The sequence below is a fragment of the Anolis carolinensis genome, chromosome 4 (genome assembly GCF_035594765.1).
Source record: "Anolis carolinensis isolate JA03-04 chromosome 4, rAnoCar3.1.pri, whole genome shotgun sequence".
NCBI classification, from domain to species: Eukaryota; Metazoa; Chordata; class Lepidosauria; order Squamata; family Dactyloidae; genus Anolis; species Anolis carolinensis.
In genome coordinates, this window is record NC_085844.1 from 197,445,272 (window position 1) to 197,468,070 (window position 22,799).

The 22,799-nt window shown below is 39.5% G+C and overlaps 1 protein-coding gene across 3 annotated transcripts in view; it reads left to right on the forward strand.

The window, feature by feature from the left end:
* Positions 1 to 22,799, forward strand: part of sox13 (SRY-box transcription factor 13) — a 73,530-nt gene that overhangs the window by 36,898 nt on the left and 13,833 nt on the right. For 2 of the 3 annotated variants that reach the window (XM_003220368.4, XM_008109659.3), the window contains exons 2-12: positions 2,710 to 2,917; positions 4,788 to 4,896; positions 6,066 to 6,152; positions 6,609 to 6,781; positions 8,233 to 8,301; positions 8,923 to 9,037; positions 9,747 to 9,829; positions 9,919 to 10,078; positions 11,536 to 11,645; positions 13,574 to 13,667; positions 14,679 to 14,822. In XM_003220368.4, the coding sequence (XP_003220416.2) occupies positions 2,711 to 2,917; positions 4,788 to 4,896; positions 6,066 to 6,152; positions 6,609 to 6,781; positions 8,233 to 8,301; positions 8,923 to 9,037; positions 9,747 to 9,829; positions 9,919 to 10,078; positions 11,536 to 11,645; positions 13,574 to 13,667; positions 14,679 to 14,822 (1,351 nt within the window). In that variant the 5' untranslated portion in view covers position 2,710. The remainder of the gene's footprint in view (positions 1 to 2,709; positions 2,918 to 4,787; positions 4,897 to 6,065; positions 6,153 to 6,608; positions 6,782 to 8,232; positions 8,302 to 8,922; positions 9,038 to 9,746; positions 9,830 to 9,918; positions 10,079 to 11,535; positions 11,646 to 13,573; positions 13,668 to 14,678; positions 14,823 to 22,799) is intronic. The other variant, XM_008109658.3, reaches the window with a different exon arrangement.

The window sequence follows — 22,799 nt, forward strand, 5'->3', positions numbered from 1 at the left end:
ACGATGGTCTGCATAGTTAAAGCAATGGTATTCCACATAGTAACTTATGGATGTGAGAGCTGGACCATAAAAAAGGTTGAGCAAAGAAAAATAGATACTTTTGAACTGTGGTGTTGGAGGAAAATCCTGAGAGTGCCTTGGACCACAAGAAGATCCAACTAGTCCATATTCCAGGAAATAATGCCCGACTGCTCACTGGAGGGAAGGATATTAGAGGCAGAGATGAAGTTCTTTGGCCACATAATGAGAAGACAGAAAAGCTTGGAGAAGATAATGATGCTGTGGAAAATGGAAGAAAAAAGGAAGAGGGGTCAACCAAGGGCGAGATGGATGGATGTTATCCTTGACGGGACTGGCTTGACCTTGAAGGAGCTGCGGGAGGTGATGGCCGACAGGGAGCTCTGGCGTGGGCTGGTCCATGAGGTCACAAAGAGTCAAAAGCAACTGAACAAATAAACAACAAACAAGAACATTCTGATCATGTTTCCATATACTTTTGTATTGGGGAGGGACAACATAAATATGCTATTCTTCATGAACAGGGATTCCCAACCTTTTTTAGTCTGCAAGTATATTTAGAAATTTGATAAACTGCTATAGGCATCACCACAAAATGGCTGTAAGGAGGGGTCATTAATAGTTGCGAAATGGTAGCTGTAGGATATGGGTTTTGATAGTTAGTTACTGTTGAGGTGTAGGTGGTCAGAAAGACCATGGAGTCTGCCTACAAATGACAGGATTGGCTCGAGTCCCAAATACCAAACCAGATCATTAATGGCCTTCCTCTGCACTAACACATACTGTGCAAAATTTCTGTAATTTCAGAGAAAACAAACTAGTGAGGTTTAGTGACAAATAACCTATACCCACATGAATATAAACCAAAGGGAAACCAAAATCTAATCCCTTTAAAACAGTCTTTTGAACTTAATCCTACAGGACACCCATTTCACAGAAGACAAGCCAGTTATTTTCTTCAAGTAAATTCTAAATAAATTCCATTAAAATTAATTTCTCTAAATTAATAGAAGGATTATCCCCTCCTGACCTGCCAATTACTTCTAATACTATTGATTTCCCTTAACCCAGCCAAGTCCCTTTCTTTTCTTTTTGAAAGCTGCATCGCTTTCTTGTCTACTCCATTCTTGTCAGCTAGCTACTCAGGTAGCCCATCCAGAGCTAACGCAAAGCATTTTGCTTTTTATTTATTTATTTATTTATTTACAGTATTTATATTCCGCCCTTCTCACCCCGAAGGGGACTCAGGGCGGATCACATTATGTACATATAGGGCAAACATTCAATGCCCATAAACACATTGAACCGAGACAGAGACAACAGACAGACAGACGCAGAGGCAATTTAACCTTCTCCTGAGGGGATGTTCGATTCTGGCCACAGGGGGAGCAGCTGCTTTATCATCCACTCTGATGGCACTTCCTTACTTCCTCATTCCAACGTTGTAAATTAGTTAAACTTGCCTCCCCACTTTTATAAGTGGTACCTTATTTCCTACTTGATAGATGCAACTATCTTTCGGGTTGCTAGGTCAGCAACGAGCAGGGGCTATATTTTATTTTTAATTGACGGGTGCTCACTCTGCCACAGGCTAGCCTCGAACTCATGACCTCTTGGTCAGAGTGATTTATTGCAGCAGCTGTTTACCAGCCTGCGCCACAGCCCAGCCCCTTTAGTTTTAGTCCTCTTGGGTACACAGGAACTCTTAAACACATTGTTTTTCTCCCACAATAACTGAGATACTCTCTCATTCACATAAATCTCATGTACATAAACCATACTCAGTTGTCACCAATGAGTAAAGCTGATTCAGTTCAGTAAAAGGTAAGGGTAAAGGTTTCCCCTGATGTTAAGTTCAGTCGTGTCCAACTCTGGGGGTTGGTGCTCATCTTCATTTCTAAGCCAAAGATCCGGCGTTGTCCGTAGACATCTCCAAGGTCATGTGGCCGGCATGACTGCATGGAGTGCTGTTCAGTAGGACTTCTTTTACATTACAACATGTCTCTTTTAGCTCTCAGGGTGGGGAAAATGTAAAGCACATCTTTTTAATTTGACCTCAAGTGTTTGTTTTATTCTGTATAGTGAGATCCCGTATCTTCAGTGAATACATTTACAGACTTTGCATAGATACATGATATTATCTGTCCCAAGAAAATGCCTAGAGAACACATAATTTGTTGGACAGGTATAAATTAAACCACAGAAATTGGTCCTGTGTATACCAGGGTGTGTGTGTGTGTGTGTGGGTGTGTGTGTCTGAGAGAGAGAGAGAGAGAGAGAGAGAGAGAGAGAAAGAGAAAGAGAGAGGGACTATACTTTTATTTTATTTTCAATATTCTTAATGTTGGAATTGTTAGTGGTCTGGAGCATTTGTTATGGTGAACAATTCTGTTATTTGCTGATATTTTTTGTTACATCACATACCTCATCTTTTAGTGGCAAACGGGGGTTAAGAAAAGAGCAGTTCAATATATGTGTGTATGCATAAATATATACATATACTTTTTGGGTTTGAAGAATTCTCATTTAATTAAATAGTGAGGAAATGTCCTCATTTACTAAATATTTTAGTTTTTCCTGTGTGGTAAACATGTTGTGGAAAGCAGATACTTTTCTTAAAAATGTGTGACTGATCCACCTTTCTCTTCTTTTTTTCATGCTAATTTTTTCTGTATCTCTTTTTCCCCACAGGATGTCCATGAGGAGCCCTGCCTCTCCTCAGCTGGAGCTCAATGGAGCTGGGAACATGGTGAACTGTGCCATTAAGACAGAAGAGAAGAGCGAGAATTGCTGCGAGTCTACATGGGGGGAGGCAACCAGCACCACACCTGCCTCTGACAAACTACAGAAATCACCATTGCCACTGAATGAAATTACTGACTCCCAAATTCTCTTACAGGTCAGGCAAAAGCTTTAAGATCCCTTCCCATTTTTCTTTGTATTCAGAAGATCCCTAGTGACAAGGAGGAAAAAAAAGGAAACAAAGGAGTACAGAGTGTTCCAAAAGTCACCATACATAGGAAAAAATACTCATATGTTATCATATTATATATATTTAATTCTATATATTAGGGACAGAGTGGTGCAGCAGGTTAAACCACTAAGAAGCAGAACTTGCTGACTGGAAGGTTGGTGGTTCAAATCCGTGGGATGGGGATTGTTGTTAGCCCCAACTTCTGCCAACCTAGCAGTTCAAAAACATGCGAACATGAGTAGAGCAATGGGATGAAGAGCTGGGTGTCATCTGCATGTCAATCCACATGTCAGCCCACATCTCCTTATGACCTCACCCAGTGGTTTCCTATGGAAGTTTAAAAGTACAGAATACAAAAAAAATCCCCTTGGAACAGCACAAGGTAACAATAAAAGGTAACAATAATCCTGCAATACCAACATCTGGAATTAGTCATCTAAGTAGGAACAAGCAAAGAGCTATCTTTGTACAAATACTTATCTGTAATGAAAATGCCCATTCATCTATAGTCTGCTTCCCCTCAAAAACAGGACTCCACATCCACCATATCCCAATTCTCAGAACCTACCCAGAAGAAAAGTATGGCCAATGATACTGATAGTTAGTAAAAATGAGCTGTACACTAACAGAATCCTCAATCTGTCTTGAATTCCTAAGGCAATAAATACTCAAACTGATGAATAAATACCCAATCCGATCTGGAAAGGAAGATCACATCCCAATCCCTGAGTTTATATTGCTGCTCTATTGAGTACAAAGGAGGTCACAGCTAGCAAAGACTAATATCTCCCTTGGTTATACAAACCACCTGCTACTCCTCCCCACACTCACACATACACAAACTTCCACAACTACATCATCCACAAGTGAAGCTTTATTTTGAATTAATTGGGTATTCAGCCTTAGTTCCAACAAGTTAATTGCTAGTGAGGCATGCAAGAATACTTTGGTGGGATAAGAAACAGAAGAAGCAACAGGCATTAAATGCCCACTTATTTTTTTGAATTAGCCCATTAGAATCCAATTGATATACTTCCTCCTATCTGACACTGATACTGTCTTTCTTCCCTGTCGCTCATTTAATGAGTGATCTGCAATCCGTCACAGTATTTTAATTCATTATATACTTGGTGAGTTTAAAACCATTTGAGAGGGTTGGAGCAGGACAAAATTTTTCCCATCTGTTAGATAGGGGGCGAGAGACAGGGCCTTTCCAGTAGTGGCTCCCCGCCTATGGAACGCCCTCCCCAGTGAAGTCAGGCAGGCTCCCTCCCTCCTATCTTTCTGTAGGAAAGTAAAAACTTGGTTGTGCGGCCAGGCCTTCGAATAACAATTAGCAGCGCTAATTATTATTATGCTGGAACTCAATTGACAGACCCAGTCTTTTAAACTTGAACATGCCCATCTGTATTTTATAATGTGTTTTATGAATGTCCGGTGTAAGTTAATAATTTTTAACTGTTTTATAGTGCATTGTACAATTTTTATATATGTGTTTTATTGTAAGCCGCCCTGAGTCCCCTGTTGGGTGAGAAGGGCGGGATATAAATATTGCAGTAAATAAATAAATAAATACCTTGAGTCACTAATTTAATTACTAGGTTCACTAGAGCAGAGATGGAAAGGTACTGCAGAATTGCAGTTCCCATTATCCTTAACTGAATTGCAGTCTAAAATCTGGAGGATCTCAACTTGGTCACCCTTGCTCGAGATTATGCTTGGATGCACCTTGCACAAAAGGAAGATTTTGTGAAGAGTGGTTCTTGATGGCTAATGATGGCTCACATTTTTTTAGGAACCTGCATCTCCAGCAGACAAAGCATTATTGAATTGCAGGAACTCTGCATTTGAGTCTACAGTTTCCAGCCGAGAAAAGTTGGATTTCAATAAAAACTTAAAAGAAGGTAGGAAGTTTTGGAGGGTTTTTTTGTTTACAATTCAGGCCATTTCATGTTTTTTTCAGTCCTCAGAAGTCATAACTTTGCTGCAGAAAATGCTTTGTCTTCATGGGACCCAAAATCCAGCCCTTGGCACTAATTAAAGTATCTCAGCTTGCAAGGCTGTGAAAGATCCTGCTTGAGGTCTCTTGTGAAGGTACTGGAAATGAAGATTAAAGACACTAACCTGCACAATTGAACTGCACAGGTGATAGGTATAGTGGGGGAGAGAAAAAAGACTGTTGCAGCATCTTTAAGACTTCAGTTATTTTTATTATAGCATGAGTGTTTATGGATAAGCAATACCCACTTCTTCAGATGCAGGACAGAGTGAAATGAAAGCCTCAGGCTATAAAACATGTTTAGACAGTAGTGGAAATGGGATGAAATGTAATAGGACCCAGAAAGATGCAAATTATGATCTTCATCCTAAATGTTGAAAGTGCTGAATAAAGTACACGTTGTTCAAATCTTTGCAATAATCAGTACAGTCAGTGTTGAAGTGTAAAAACAATAAGTTGTTTATCAAGAGTTAGTTTTCCTTGGGTTCAAAACCTTCTCTGAGAAGATTACTTTTGTTACCTGTGCAGTGGCAAAGACTTTTGTATTAATATATGTAGTATGTCATTAAGCTATTGCCTTTGTTCATAATGGATTGAATTTATTACTATAATTCAACTTAGCTGTTTAGAAAAGTAGTTGCTTATGTATCTTTTTAGCCCATCCTTATCCAAGGCAGTTCGTAGGGGCTACAATCCTATTTGATTATACCAAAACTTACATAATAACTTTAGTATGTTCATATTACATCAAAACAAAACATTTAGCTATGTTATGTCTTACAGAGGAAACAATATTATATTAGATCAGATGGAATTTATTTTCAGTCCTAGCTTTTTAAGATCACCTTCTGAATTTAGTAATTCATTAATTTTCATCTTGTCTTTTGAAAGATTGGCCATCTTGGCCTTTGAGAGATTGCTCCTCTATGACACAAGCTGGTTTCAATTTGTATTAGTATGTATTTTTAGTAGATTGTTTACATAAGTTTTTGAAACTCTTTATTTTTAAGCTACAGTGATTTCTGAAACTTTTTCTTTTCAAATCACGACAACTTCCACAATGTTGCCCAACAGTAATGCCGACCATTGAGAAATTATTGTCCAGTGACTGGAAGGAGAGACTTCTGGGGAAAAATCCCATTGAATCCAAAGAAGTAAAAGGTGAGCAGTTGGTATAATTTGACTGTTAGTCCTTTAGGGACCAGACCACAGCAATCAGATATCATTTGGCATATCCTATAGAGAGGCCAGTATGTCCATAGACTATCTTCATGCTGTAATTTGTATGATTGGAGCTATGACACTGGAGAGGTACAAGCTACAGACTTCTACACAGTGTCATAGAAAAGTCTTGGAAGGTGGCATATATCAACCCAACAGTGGTTCTTCATCTCCACTCTTATAGCCAAAATCTAAAAAAAAATACTACACTATCTGAGAACTTTATTGATTTTTGACTAATTTGATTTTTGACTAATATTCAGTCTTTCTCCCAGCATGGAACCCAAGGCATCTCACAATAATGGTTAAAACTATTTATGTTGCAAAATGCAGTTATTGCCATCATATTGTAGAGTTAGACTTTCTTTTCTGTCTTTGGATTATTGCATGGCCCAGGAACCCAAGAAAGCCTAGCAGAGAAAGAGTTGCAGTTGCTGGTCATGATTAACCAGCTGTCCATCCTACGGGACCAGCTTTTGACAGCCCATTCAGAGCAGAAGAACATGGCAGCTATGTTGTTTGAGAAGCAGCAGCAACAGATGGAGCTGGCCAGACAGCAGCAGGAACAGGTAGACAGCAAATTGAACTGAATTTGCCTTTCAGAACCATCTTCAGAAGCTTATTGGAAAATTGGGAACCTATATAAACCTGATAGGAATATTAACAATTTTGTCTAGTGAGTTTAGCAACACTTTTTGTTGAGTGACAGTGGAACAGGAAACTACCTAGAAATGTTGCTGCTTATCTACATTATGTTGTTAGAGGCACAATGAATTGTGGCATAGGAGCCACCCACATGATGTAACATAAACCCCATATATAAACCTTCATGCATGTTCAGCATAGGAAAATACACCTATTCAAAGTGAACACCTATTCAAAGTGAACACGTTAGCACCGTTCATGCAATATGATGTTCTTGTGATTAGAGCGGTACTGCTGGTGGAACTTTGGACTACAACTCTGGAGGACAGGTTTCAAATCCATGCTCAACCATGGAAACCGACTGAGTAATCTTGGGCAATTCGCACTCATAACAGCCACAGTAGAAGGCAAAGCTACCCCCCCCCCCCCAGACACACACACACATACAAATACATCTTGTTGCCAAAAACAGTGATAGGATTCACTTTAGGCTTGCCATAAGTTGGAAACAACTTGATGGCACCAGCAACAAGCTGGGGATGGAGAATTTGACACGAAACAATGTGAGCAAATCCTGATGTAATTTGTTGGGAGTTTAGCCATTTTCTCACAAAGTAGAGTTCAGTTTTTTGAATATTTACTCAGCAATAAGGCTGCATGCAAGAGCTTTTCTGCCTGCAAATTAGGGCTTAATTCCACATAACAACTTTTTTGCTTGTCAAGTATAGCTTTTATTTAAAGTTTAATATACAAAATGATTATTTATCTGATCACTGTTTGGAGATCACAGCGGAAGCATCTGGCTTTTATATTATAAGATCCTAATCTGTGAGATATACCACCTGATATTTCACATCTTCTCTGAAGCCATGAAATACTAGCATTTCTGGTACCAATTTTGATATTCCATTTTATAATGATCATCTTGTTTTTTCTCCTTTCTAATTTGCCTTTCTATGTTTTATTAACATAAAGATTCAAATATGTATATTCTTATTCATTTCCCATCTCTTTGCATTGTCTCTCCGCCCCCCCCCCTTCCCAGCCGCCCTTTAAAACCCATATTCTATCAAATGGCTGTAGTTCTTCCCTGAATTGCAAGGTGATTAGAAGGTTATCCATAATAATGGATATGAGCGAGTAGTTAAAAAACTTAAAGGGAAATGTGACATGACCTGAACAGAGAGCATTCGTGTTTTGTTTCTCATATAGCAGGTGTTATCAGCTATATACATTCATTGTATAGATGAACTTGCTTGTTTTACTAGTGCCAAATGATCAGAGATTATCTCTTTAGTTTGAAGAGGGAGCCATTCTTTTCAGATGGCCTCCAGCTAGACACAGCCTGATTCTTCATTGTCTTTCCCTCTTGCAGATTGCCAAGCAACAGCAACAGCTTATCCAGCAGCAACACAAGATCAACCTGCTACAGCAGCAGATCCAGGTAAAAGTGGAGCTTTTTTCCCCTCTGGGAACAGCCAGGAAGGTTGCTTTAAATGTTGTTAATGCTTCCTCCTTCAATGCAATTTCAATCCAAACCAACCCTCCTTGAAGGACATCTCAAACATCATTAAGAGTTGGAAGTGAAACTTCAGCTTTTTTATTACAATATGACTAGTACAGTACACTTTTGTGTATTGACACATAGGTTGGGTAGTTACATACATTCATTTTCTAATACTTAGATACTACACTGATAGGGTAGAAAATTGGAAGATCTATGTAGATTTCTTTGTTAGAATGGGAAGACTATTTGTTAATTTTCTCATTTTCTTAAAAATAAGCCCCAGCAGCTGTAAAATTCAGTCAATTGTGGCACTCTTTGATGAAAAAATGGCAAAAACGTCTTCATTTTTGTGAAAATTTTCAATATTTAAAAAATACTTTAAAAAAACCCTTAACTGAAGAATATGAAGAAAACTTTATAGGTATTTTTCATTTGAGTGTGAACTTTACAAAGATCCAGTGAAATCCCTCTAGGTGATCTTGGATAGCCCTGGACAGTTAGTGTTCCTGAAGGCAATTTTAATTAGGCTGTACACTTCCCTTGTTCCTTTCTCTTCAGCAGGTCAATATGCCATATGTAATGATCCCAGCCTTTCCTCCCAGTCACCAGCCTCTTCCCGTCAGCTCCGATCCTCAAATGGCACTTCCCATCCAGCCAATCCCCTGTAAGCCAGGTATGAAGAGGCCAAGGCATTTAGAATTCTTTGTAATGGATCACAGGGTTCCTGGGTGCCTTTGTATAATTGTCTTGGGATGAGTGATGATTCATTAACAAATGTTGCTGTTGACATTTGTGACAACTACATCAGTCCATACAGTTGGTGAATCACTTCCTTAGATTTCAATAACTAAAAAGACAAACAAGTCAGAGCACTTGAATTTGATTGATTGTTTTTAGAGTGAGTTTGGTCGGTGGTGTAATTGCCAGAGCTTGGTGATCCTCACAACATGATAATTCCTTGTGGTGCCGAAGGCTTTCATGGCCTGTTGTTTGTTTTCTGGGCTGTATGGCCATGTTTCAGAAGCATTTTCTCCTGACATTTCACCCACATCTATGGCAGGCATCCTCGGAGGTTGTGTATTATAATATCCCTCACAACATCTGAGGATGCCTGCCATAGATGTGGGCAAAATGTCAGTAGAGAATGCTTCTGGAACATAGCCATACATCCCAGAAAACACACAACCCCGATACTTCTTTCTTTGACTATAATAAGAACAACTTTGAAATCTGCTTAATTTGCTTACATTTTCAAGCTGATATTCAGTTTCCATTTTCTTCATACAGAAATTTTATTTCCTAGAGAATAGTTGCTGGGTGTAAAATTTGTGTTTTTGCTTAATTATATATTCCAAATCCTTCTGTTTCTGTATGATCTGTAGTGGAATACCCAATGCAACTGCTGCACAGCCCCCCTCCTTCAGCGGTGAAGAGACCCGCAAGCTCAGGCCATCTGCAGATCCAGGTGAAACTCCTGAACTGTTTTATTTTCTTGGTCTCTTATACTCTAGTAGAGATGCAATCTCCCCTCTTTTTCTTCTTTCTCCTTTTCAGGAATCATCACAGCCACTGAACTTAACAGCAAAGTCCAAAGGTTCTGAGCTCTCCAACTCTTCCAGCTCACCTAACTTAAAGATCAGCAACTGTCAGTCACTCGCTCCTAACCATGGTGCTTGTCAGGAGCTGCAGACCAACCCTCCCAGCCTTCCTTTAGGTAAGACCATGGATATTTATCTTACTTTGCTTCTGAGTTTGTACAAACATGATTCCACATTTAAATGGTTTACACTTTACATTACTCTCTGGATATTTCTCAGAAAAGTAATTTCATTCTATCCTGGATTCAGGAAAGGTCCAAACAGGGCATTTCTCAAAATTCTCTTTGGTGTTATTCTCCCATAATTATTATTTTTGCATGAGAATGAAAGGGGGAAGCGGCTGTAACTCTCTGTTGAAGCACATTCTTTGCACCAGCTTTGAAAAAAATAATGGACTATTACTCATAATTCTCCAAAATGGAGATTCTGGTTTCCAAGCTTTGTTTTGCATGTACAGAGTCACAGATCAATTGCCAACATTTCCAAGAAAAGCTGTGAAAGATTCCTACAAGCACCTCAGTCAATCAACGAGGACAGTACTAAGCTAGTATTGCACCAAGGATTTGTCACGGAATAATACAACTTAATATGTCCAAAATCAACACATTCATTTCAGATGTGTTACATTCCCATCTAAGATGCTACTGATGATTTTGAAATAGAAATAGATTTATTTTTTGTGTGAAAGCTTCTGTTCTGCTAGGGGAAGATGGCAGTGGAAAGCAGATTCCATTCTAGAGGCACACATAGTCCAAATCACTTAAGTTTTTTCTCTTTCATTGATGTACTCAGACAATGAAAAGTGGATTCTAGTCTGCAGTAATTATAGTCTAAACTGAACCAAATGGTGTAAACATGTAGAAATAAATTGATATCAAGTATATGATCTAATACGTTTTGCATCAGCAAAAGAGTAAGTCTGGAATTTTACAGTAACTGCTGAAAACTGAAAATAATAAACCAAAGAAATGCTGTGAGGGTAGAGGAAGGAAATCCATGGTGGAAAAACCAAAACCAAAACTTCCGAAGTCTTGCCAGGCTTTCACTCCTTAGAGTTGAAAGGATGGGAGGAGCAGCTCTTCCTTGGTGTTATTGAAAATTTTCCCTCCTATTGTTTCCAACAAGAGCTATTGTCAATTAAGCCTGCTTCAGGACAAGTGCATTTTTCCTCATTTCAGAGGTGTATCCAGGGAGTGAAGGATCTTTGGATGTGATGGATTAAAGCCTTCCCCAAATATCCCCAGAACATAACTTCCTTTTGCTATTAATCTCAACAAAGTAGGGCAGATGGGGTGACCAAAAGTTCTATTGTCTTCCATTGTGGACTCTAGTGGCATCTGGCCTCTGGAAAATTGTCTCAGGGAATATATGATTTCAACTACACCTTTATTTTGCACAAAACCCTTTCGATAATTCTAAGAGAAACGTAGCTGAGCATTTTGAAAAGATAGATATAGGACTGCCAGAAATAGCAAACCTTTATCTGTGTGTGACTTTTGGTATTGTTTTCAAGAACTTCAGATCTTGTTACCTGACTTCATGGCATCAACTACATTTTTTATTATTTTTAAAGGGTTCCTTGGAGAGGGCGATGCTATAACCAAAGCAATTCAGGATGCTCGGCAACTTTTGCACAACCAAAGCAGAGCAATAGATAGCTCCCCAAATCATCCTTTCAGGAAGGTATGTAGCTCTTCACTTAAGTTCCATTTCTGGTCTAGTCTTCAAAGTATGACAACATAAAAACAGTATTCTCTTTTAAAAGCCTGGGTGCGAATCAGTTTTAAGTGAAATGTGTGCAACTCTAATGTGGAATGCAGCACAATCTGTAAAAGAAGTGACTAACGTCTGAGTTTTTCAAATTAGTTTTTGTAAAGTACTGATGAAGGAAAGCTCAAGGCTTGATTCAAGAGTGGGCTCACTTAAAATAATCTAATTGGACCTCACTTTATATTGAGCTTGAATTACACAGGTTATTAAAATCATTGTATTGATTAATATCTACAGAAAATAAATATTGAATAAAAATACATACCATGAAAACATCAATGACAACACACAAAACTACTAAATAGATACAAAGCATACTACACAATCTACTAAGTAAATAAATATAAAACAAACAAACAAAATATAACAAAAAGAGAAAAAGATCATCTTTCCTGAGGTTATATTTTAAACCCTAATTTTCCCCCTTTGAAATTACATTTCATCTATTTATTTAACTAATTTACAAAACAAATAGTAACCAAATCACCATCATCCCCCTCCCCCCAGAAAAAAGCCATTTGGAGTTGCCAATTTTTTAAAAAAAAATGTTACTCAAAATAGACAGTTTATCAGTTTCCACAAAAATTTTCAGTTTTAATTACTGCTTGATAGACAATAAGTCACTTTTTCACTTCTGGGCATATAATAATCTTGCACTCGTTGCCATATATGGAAGTCTGCTTTCATGACTCCATTTCATATACCCATCTAATGAACAAAGAAGCCTCTCTTGCATGGTTTTTTTTATCTGTATCCAAGGATTCCAGGCTGAGTCAACAAATAAGAGCTGATGTTATAAATTAGATCTAGTAGCAGGTCATTAGTGGGATCCTTGGGGACTACACATTCCCAGGGCTTCACCAGTCTCATATACTTTACAGAAGACCCAGTATTTCTATGGAGCAGCATCATCCACTGTGTTATCAGTGGTGGCTTCAGTGGTAGCCTATTTTATTGGTTTCCTGCCACAGAAGTTAAATACCAGAAGGAGAGATGGTTAAATTCTCACTACCAGCTGAGGGCCACACCATCCCTCACTAAAATCCCAGCATTGCCTCTTAAAATTTAGTTGGAACTGTACAACCTGTTTATGTGACAGGAATATGCAAAATTGATTGGCAGAACACCCTCCCCTCCTCTCTTAAGTGCTACTTTTTTTGCAGCATGAAATTTCATGCATGTTCCTTTTAGTAACAGCCACAAATGTGACAGCAGCATCAAAAAAATTGCAAGGGGGCACATGTGTCCCATGAGCCACATGCTGCTCAAACATTGCAGTAAAGGGAAAGCTGGGGCCATATGAAGGCTGGTACTTGAACCAAACAAATTATACACTTAAATATGAAACCTGGGGAGGGTTCAGCTCCTAATTAGCCTAAAAGAGCTAGTACATGAACTCACCATCGCATCAAGTCCAAACTTTAGGAGCATCACTAAATGTTACAGAGCATGCTTGTTGTGCCAAGGAATGTCGTAACATTGGTCAAATGTGGTCTAACTTTTTAAAACTTTTCAGAGTAATGGAAGTAGGAGCTTTCAAGAATGCTGGTTGTTCTTTCAATCTAAAGAGCTTTCCTCTGAAGTGGAGAAATTCTGATATTTTCCCTCTCAGTTCCCAGAATCCTGCAGATTGGTCAAAATTTTCAGACCTCAATTTGGGGCTTACATTCCTAAGGATCATCTGGGAAAATTCTTTTGTGCCCTCTTGAATAACATAAGATGAAAGTAACCACTCTTTTTAGAACATGAAGCGAATGCCATAAAATGCTTCTTTGAAATATATCATTGCTAGTTTCTTTTAAACTTCCATGCTTTTATAAAATGCAGCCAATTACTTTCAGGATCATACTGGCTTGGACTCTTCACCTGTGAAAGAACAGGCAGATGAGACTTTCCAGAGACTGGATGAATCCATGTTAGCCTGCGACAGTGATGGTAATGACTGTTGCTCTTCATAAGAACTTCTCCAGGGTATAATTTGGGATTTTTCATTGTTTCATTGAATACTTTGAAGAACATCGAAGTCTTATAAGGTGAGGATGGGCACAAGTCATAAATTCCACAATTTCCTAAATTTTCTACAGTAGGAATGGGAATTGTGAAACTTCCAAAAAATGGTTGGACTGCTGTTTCTCACCATTGGCTGTGCTTTTTAAGGTTGGATTCCAATCCTGCAGTATAGTTTCACACACCTCTGGTTGTGAAACTATTTAGAATTTGGGAATTTTGCCAGGTGCAACTTGTCTCTAAATTGTATTTCACTACTGGAGGAAGCTATACCTTCAACATCTGTCTTTTGAATACCCATGTGAACACCCTCCAACTTTGTCCTGCACAGAAATGTCACAGCTCTAGAGGTTGCAAAAGCCTAATAATAACACTATGTAACAAAATTTGAAAAAAAAAACTTTTCCTGGTTTGAACATGTTATTTCCTATTTAATTATGCTGTACTTACTTTGAAAGTAGTTGTTATACTCCAGAAACTTTGTTTTTGTGGTTGCCAAAAACTATTGTTGAATTGGTTGAGACTAATGAGATATTCATTGGAAAACTATAGCAAAATGTGCTGCAAGATGTCCCATAAAAACAAAGTCTTTGCAGTTCAATACACTTTTTCCATGTTTTTCTGATAGAATAAATTAGGAAATGACATTTATAACCCAGGAACAAAAAATCATGTTACATAGTGTAATTATTGCTGTTTGGGGTTAATAGCCAGAAGAGAGCAATACAGAAGGGTACCCATTAAAGGGAAGAAGAGGTAATCCTTTAAGGAAGATGATAATGCCTGGTTTTTAAAGTATTTACAGGCCAGCAAGGAAACCACCTGAGACTGTCAGAGGGCAGTCTGTTGTTCATAAACTCTCTTAAACTTAGTTGATTATGTTGAGTTGTGCTTTGCAAATTTTTTAATCCCACCTGTTTCTTGTTTGTTTCTTCATAGGCTCACGGCATTTTCCTGAATCCAGGAACAACAACCACATAAAACGTCCCATGAATGCCTTCATGGTGTGGGCCAAGGATGAGAGGCGCAAGATCCTGCAGGCTTTCCCAGATATGCACAATTCAAGCATCAGTAAGATTCTAGGTGAGGGAGCGTGCACTGGCAAACATCCTTTTAGATCTGTTCCCCAGTGGCTTTGGGTGTTTCTGCAAAGCGCATTGTTAGCCCCACATACCCTCAGGCAAGGAACTACTGCTAATTTCTCGCAGGTTGCCAGCTGGCTGTGTGTTGCAATAAAAGCACACAAGCAAATCCACACCTTTCTCTGGTGATAGTCCATCACAACTGTCTAAGTCTTTAGATCTGACACCTGAGTATAAAAACAGATGGAAAGGCAATATTAAAAAATAACAAAAAAGTGAATTAAAAATGTACATGTGAGCAGACATAAAGCAAAGACTTTCCCTTTCTCTTTTTGTGGTTGTGGGCATTTTCTCAAGCTCATGATATGAATTGTAGCTTCAGCACTGACCTCATCAAGGAATTTCTAAATCTCCTAAAATACTTCATCCAGCATGGCTAGTAGGCATAAGGACTGGGGAATTCTGTGAATAGTATTATAACATTTCTAAACTCTCCTGAAGAGTGTGCTTGCACATTCACACACCAATCAGTGGCAAGGCTTTCCGTTTGTCCTAGACATGAGTAGTGAGATGATTTTGCATCTTGTTGTTTGAAGTTTAGTTTGTTGCTAGAGGAAAGGGAAAAGGAAGCTTCAAGCCCAGGAGGAGGATGCTAAACTTGACTCTCTTGTGATGTGAAGCAGAGTGCAGATTGGCCTCAGTCCAAAAAACTAGAGCTTAAACATCTAGAAAAAGACTTCCAATAGATTAGGTATGGGAAACACATGCTGCTGGACTGCACTTCCAAAAGCTTTGTCAGCATAAGAAATGATAGATGTTCCAGTACAGCAACATTTGGAAGGACCCAGATTTCCCACCCTGGCTTTTGGGAATATCCTCTCTTGCAGCCACTATTCCTTTATATACGTACATACATACAAACAAACTTTTAATACACTATTTTGCAGTAGCAGCAGCACTACTTAGAGCATGAAACATAGATTCTAATCCACTGATGCTATTTAGCCAGAAATACACCAAATACCTGAAATGATTCTGAAATAACTGCAGGATTTTTGCAGATTTTCTGTCAAAATGATTAGTTCATCCCAAAACCAGCCTAAATGATAAAAGCAGGGAAATATTTAGAGAAAACAAAGGAGTTAAGGTTAGTCATCTTTGGTTGTACACCCTCCCTTCCAGAAAGCTCAAGGCAGTGTACATTGCCCCCCCTCCCCGCCCACTGCCTCCACACACTTTATCTTCACAATATCCTTATGAGGTAGGTCAGGCTAAAAAAGTGACTGACTTAGACAAGGTCGCCCAAAGAGGTTCATGATTCAGTGGGAATTTGAGCCTAGATTTCTAACATCTCATTCCCACACATCACGTTCATGCTTCTTGCAGAATACATCTCCTTGTGGACATGGATCTTTTAGAGAAAACAGAGCAACCTATTCTGAATTCTCTAGGGACCTGTATATCAGACCCTTGACTATTTAGATTGATCTTTCTTTGAGACTACTGTCCCTATCAAACAGTATTATTCCAGTCTTTGTGCTGCAATAAGCCAATTCTTTTTTCTCAGCAACGCACATGGAATAGTTGCTTATTTCAAAGACATATGTGCCAAACTGAAACTCAGAGACTATTAGTAAAACAGCAGACCAGGCGACATCTTGACAAAACAGGATAAAGTCTTAAATTCACGCCATCATTCCTTTGGAGAGAAAGTTTCATGGAGATCTGACAGTTTTCCAATGCGTATGCTACGAATTGAAGCATGTAGCTGGTAGTTATCATTAAAACAAGGGTGGACAGCTTATGGTTCTTTTAACGTTTTTGGACTGCAATGCCCATCCCAACAATTAGGGTTGATGTAGCTTGTAGTTTGGCCACATTTGGTGGGTCACAACATGCCCATCCCTGTTGTTTCTGAGTTGTAATCTCAAGAAGGCTGTTGCAACAGTTGCCTCAACCAGATGCCCAGTTTTGTGCGTATTAAAAGACAGGCTAGATGTTTTTCTCTACCAGGTACAACAAGGTGTCATGTTTCCCTACCATCACCCAATTTTATATCTTAAGTGTTTTGTTTAGCTTCATATGCAGCACAGATAGATTTCAAAAACTGTAAAGGCAATAACAATCAATGATTCAAGCAAGCAATGTTGTTCTTTCAGCAAAGGTCATAATAGCTGTGCTTATTTCAAAAATAAAAACAGTAACAGCCAGAATACAGAGACATATACATACATGCAAGTGTATGTGTTTGTAACAAAATGGATTAGAAGGCAAGTCTAAGAGGCAACATCTAAATATTACAAAGTTCATCACCATGACAACACACAACGTCTGAATTGATAATATTGGATTTTAATTTTTTTTTACAGTGGTCGTAGGAAGCTGAATCACTTTGTGAGTGATTACCTTGTACTTACCATTCAGCAGAAAATCCAATGTCTGACAATTATGCGTGTTAGTGAATATAACAGCCACAGGAGGTTGCCTATAAAGGACCAAACAAAAATAATATAGCAGGACTTATGCTGCTTTTTCTCTAGAAATAGCAGGCACTGTTTTGCAAGTATTTCAGATAATCTGTAGTAAACATTATTTTCATGATCTAAAAGCAGAAGCCACTGGCACCTGATAGAGTAATTTAAGAGGAAAAGACAGTAAGCTATACTGGGGCAGAGACATCTCTACATTTCCATTGCCCAGGTAGTTAGTAATAAAAAGGTGGAGCGTGGAGAGAGAAGCACCCTTAAACTGCATGGAGTGAGCTTTTTCAAATTATATGTCCAGCTGAAAAGTGATTTAGCAATCTTATAAAATTGAGACAAGATTGGTATATATACTACAGCTACTTATACAGCAATACAGGTTTGGCTTAATTAACAAAGTATACTGGATTTTAGTTCTGTAAAATAAAGTTTGGTTTCAGAGACAGAGTAGCATGGAAAGAATAGAGATAGGTTGTTATAGTATTACAACCCCACCCCCACAAAAAAGAGCAATTCAACATGCTCCAGCAAATCTTTTATTCAAAACTAACATTAAGTACACCTGAAATAAAACAACCAAATTAGCCAGGTCTTAAATAAACAAAAATTTTTTTATCTTCAAGAGACTACTTGAAAGCCTCTTCCAAAATGCATCTTGCAATGATTTTTTTCTTTGTTACAGGCTTTCTTAGCTGAGGTATGTTCATACTTAAATCTGTCTGTTATTAGAGAGCAAACAGACAAGGTTGCCCCTTCTCACCTTTCCTATTTATTTTGGCTTTGGAGACCCTCCTGAGAGATATCGGAAAAGAGGACAGAATTTCTCGAGTAATGTTAAAAAAAAAAAGAGAGAAAGTATAAACGGAGAGCTTATGCGGATGATCTTTTGATAATGGCCCAAACCTATTGGACTCAATTATGGCTCTCCTGGAAAAAAGTAAGGCATCTGGGACATGTCCTGGATTCATAGTGAATTGTGGCAAAACACAAATGGTGACTAAAATATAACCTTGGAAGAGGACAATGGCTTGACTGCTCCTTCAAATTTTAAAGTGGAAATACAGCTTTTGTGTTTTGTGGATTCTGAATAAAATTAATCCTTCTCGTTGGATTATTTTGGTGGTATTCCATGGCTCAGACATCTATTTTTTTTTTAAATGATTTTTTATTGAAATTTAGTACACTCAATTGGGGACTAAAGGGAAAGAATGGGGTTGATATGGGTGGGGAGGATATTGGGTGGGAATGGGGGTCTCATCGGGGACGATGGAATGGATGGGGGGAAGGTTGTCAGGGAGGAAGGGAAGGGAAAAGAACTGGGAAAGGTTGTCTAACTAGGGAGGGGGGGGGTAGACTTCCACTCTTCTGTCTTCCTCTCAGACATCTATTTTTAACAATGAAGCCTAGTGCTGCAGTCTCTCATCATCTTGGTTAGCTTAGGTTAGTTGGCTATGTGGCTTCAGAAGAGTTCATCCAGTCTTGGAATTTATGGGTCACTCATGGCATGTTTAATTTGGGATCCTGCATTGTTGCTTAAATAAATTAGGGCACTCTTTTCCAGTTTTTTAAGGCAACCCACATTGACCTAGGTCAGTGATTCTCAAAGTATTCTCTGTGGAGCCCTTGGAACTCGTGAAGCATATTGAGGGGCTCCACTATTCCCTGCTCCTCCTCCCCCACTTCAAGCTTTCCCTCCTCTTTCCTGCTCCTCAGCCTCCCCCCTCTCTCACCGCAAAAGCCTCGGCCATAGGCAAACTTTGTGACAAATTCCTATGAAAACTTTGTGACAAATTCAAATTCCTATGTACACTGAACATTTCTCATTTGTAGTGCAAAAAGGAAAAGAAAAGAAAGAACAATACAATATTTAAAATGAAGAACAATGTTAACCAACAGAAACTTAACAGTTCAACCCCCTTCTGCTATGCAGGAAAATCACAATCAAAGCACCCCCCGCAACAGGTGGCAATCCACTAATAATTAATAATGATAATAAGGAGTGACCCCAGAAGCCATCTGTAAAGATGATGTGATAGGGAGGAATCGATGATGACTTTAATCAACTAGTTATTTATTTATATATATTTATATAACCACTGGCACCAATAGAGATGTCAGGCAGAGGATACTTATTCTTTTTAAGCTTTCTTTCTTTATTTCACTTTTGATGGTGCTGTTGCTTAGCTTAGAATATGAGTGTGACAGAGACTTAGATGGTTTTAAAGAACAAAAACAAGTTTATTTCATGTACAAAGCTTAGTGGTTACAATTTGTTTCTCAGAGTTAAACTTTCTTAATCTGTTGCAAATATAACTTATGAGGAATACACTTTCAAAATACTTGCTCCTTTCCCTTGAGCAGTCTAAACCTGATCACTTTGGATCTAACCAGAGCCGGCTCTACATAATTTTCAAGAGTAGGCGAACAGAATTTTAGCCCCCCCCCCCCCCACACACCAATTGCTCCCATATAAAATTATCAAAGCAGATAAGCCACATTATCTGCTTTGAACTGGATTATCTGAGTCCACACTGCCATATAATCCAGTTCAAAGCAGACGATCTGGATTTTATATGGCAGTGTAGAAGGGGCCTTCTACACTCCCATATAAGATTATCAAAGCAGATAATCCACATTATCTGCTTTGAACTGGATTATCTGAGTCCACACTGCCATATAATCCAGTTCAAAGCAGATGATCTGGATTTTATATGGCAGTGCAGAAGGGGCCATTGTCAAGCCTAAAACAGCAGTGTAGTGGTTTGAGCATTGAACGATGGCTCTTGAGACCTGGGTTCAAATTCTTTGCTGTGCTATGGAAGCCCATTAGGTGACCTTTGGTAAGTCACACTCTCTCAGCCTCTGAGGAAAGCAGCAGCATCCTCTCTTTGAACAAGTCTTGCCAAGCAACCCCTGTGATTGGATTGCCATAAGTTAGGAATGGCTTGAAGGTACAATGACCTAATCTCACCTAAAACTAGGAAATGAAGCACCTAAATATTGGGAATAATGTTTGTATTCTGTGTGATAGTGGAATTGATTGTATGGGACTGTTGTGGACTTTCCATCTTTGGGTAAAGATGGTCATCTTTCAGGAATGCTTTAAGTGTGTATTGCTATATGACAGACTGCGGTTGAATGTGATGGCCATTAAGGTCCCTTCTAATTTTAACATTTTATGATTCTACTAGCTAGTTGCTGTGGCATAGTCAATTGGTCGCCCTGATTAGCACTTAATGGCCTTGGAGCCTGAAAGTCTGGCTTATTCCTCCCTGGGGGAATACTTTGTTGGGTGGTGTTAGCTGGCCCTGATTGTTGCCTGTCTGCAATTCCTCTGTTTTCTGTGTGTTGCTCTTTATTCACTGTCCTGGTTTTAAAGTGTTTTAATGATGGTTGCCAGGTTTTGTCAATTTTCAATGGTTTATATAAGTATGGAATAATGTCCAGTGTGGGAGAAAGAACTCTTGTCTGTTGGAGGCATGTGTGAATGTTGCAACTGGCCACCTTGATTAGCATTGAATGGCCTTGCAGCTGCAAAGTCAATCAGGGAGGGTGGAGACAAGTGGAGCGTATATATATACCTGTGGAATGATGTCCAGGGTAGAAGAAAGAACTGTTGGAGGCAAGTGGGAATGTTGCCATTGGCCAAATTGATTAGCAATGAATAGCTTTGCAGCTTCAAAGGCTGGCTGCTTCATGCCTAGGGGAATCCTTTGTTGGGAGGTATTAGCTGGCTCTTCCTGTCATAGATGTGGGTGAAACGTCAGGAGAGGGATATAAATAAATTAATAAAAAGCAGGAAGCTGCCAGGCTATTCAATGCTAATCAAGCTGGCCAATTCCAACATTCACACTTGCCTCAAGCAGACAAGAGTTCTGTCTCTCACCTTGGACCTTCCATAGATATATAAACCCCACTTGCCTAGTTTCCAACAGACCTCACAATCCCCGAGGATGCCTGCCCCATGGGCGAAACGCCAGAAGACAATGCCTCCCGACATGGCCACACAGCCTGGAAAACTCACAGCAACCCACAAATAAAAAGCAGTTAACTGCTCTAAATTTCTAGCTTACCTCGCAGGGCGCGCGTTGCTGGCCTGGCTGCTGCTAATGGAGGAAAGCAACAGGAGGGGGCGTGGCTTCCAGGCACGGACAAGGGAGGGAGGGAGGGAGAAAAGGAAGGAGAGCTCCCATTGGCCAGTATCGGCTGAAACAGTGCCAAATAGCCAATGGGAGCCCATCCTGAGCAAGTAGGAGAGATCCACCCGGCCTTTCCCACTTTGTGTGTCCTTTCCATTTTGCATGTGCAGGCAGCCCTGTCTCTCCGGCTGTAAAGGCAAAGGGGAGGGAAGCCGAAGCAGGTCCAAGGAGGCCAACCTGGCTCTCATCTGCTGCCAAACGGGGGAAGAGAGGCACTGCTTTGTCCCAAAGGGCGCCCGCCCAGAGCTTCAGCGAGGCTCCTTTGCCCCAGCGCCCTCCAAAGCATCTCCAGGAGGCAAGCCCCAGCAGCCTGGACTTCAGCTCAGCTGGGCAGCCCTTTCCAAACTCAGGAGGAGGAGTGCACAGAGAGAGAGAGAGGCGGGGCGGGGGGCCAAAGGGGGCAGGAAGCCAGAGAGGGAGGCATGGAAGGAGGCATAGAGGGAAGGATCCTGCCGAGAGGAGGTCGGGGTGCGCGTGCACACACACATGCGCACACCCGGGAGCGCCTCAACTGCACCCCGAACAGAATTGCGCCACAGGCAAGTGCCTAGTTCACCTGGCGGTTGAACCGCCTCTGGATCTAACCAGGATTACCTTCCCTTTCTCATCAGACTCTCCAAATAAACCTAAACAAGTCACCTAACTTATTTAATTTAACACCACTAGAGATCTGAGTTCCCCTGGTTTCCTAAACTGGAACCAGTCCTTCCCCTGTGACTAAAAATCACAGACTGCCTAAAATAAGTCACCTTATTTTAGAATTGACTCAAATTCCCTCATTTGAGCCACCCTGATCCTCCACTTGAGAATCAGTCCTCACTGTAATTTCACCATTACAGACTAACCTGTTTTTAAAACGTTCCCTCCTTTTTCCTTCAAACCGGTTAGCTCTGCCCCCGTTGCTATGGCACCTGCCTCAGAATGCTAAGATGGATACCTTCCTCCTTGTATTATCAACTCTAATACTTACCCATTTTAAACATAGCCAAACCTGACTGTTTAAACAAAATCAAACAAACATGTCATCCATAAATCAAAATAAAACACACACTTCTTTACACCTCCCAACCCATAAAGATTATTTTTGACTTTTCTACAACCTAGAATGGTAAAAAATAATATGGATTGCATCCAAATTTATACAATACATGTTAACATACATTTAACATATAATCTTATCCTTTTATCATGCAACACATAAACCATAAATACAAACCTTCAATGTTGCACATACACATAACATATTCATCTCTTACCATCTTTTCTGTTAAGATTCACAACCTTAAATCAAGAGAC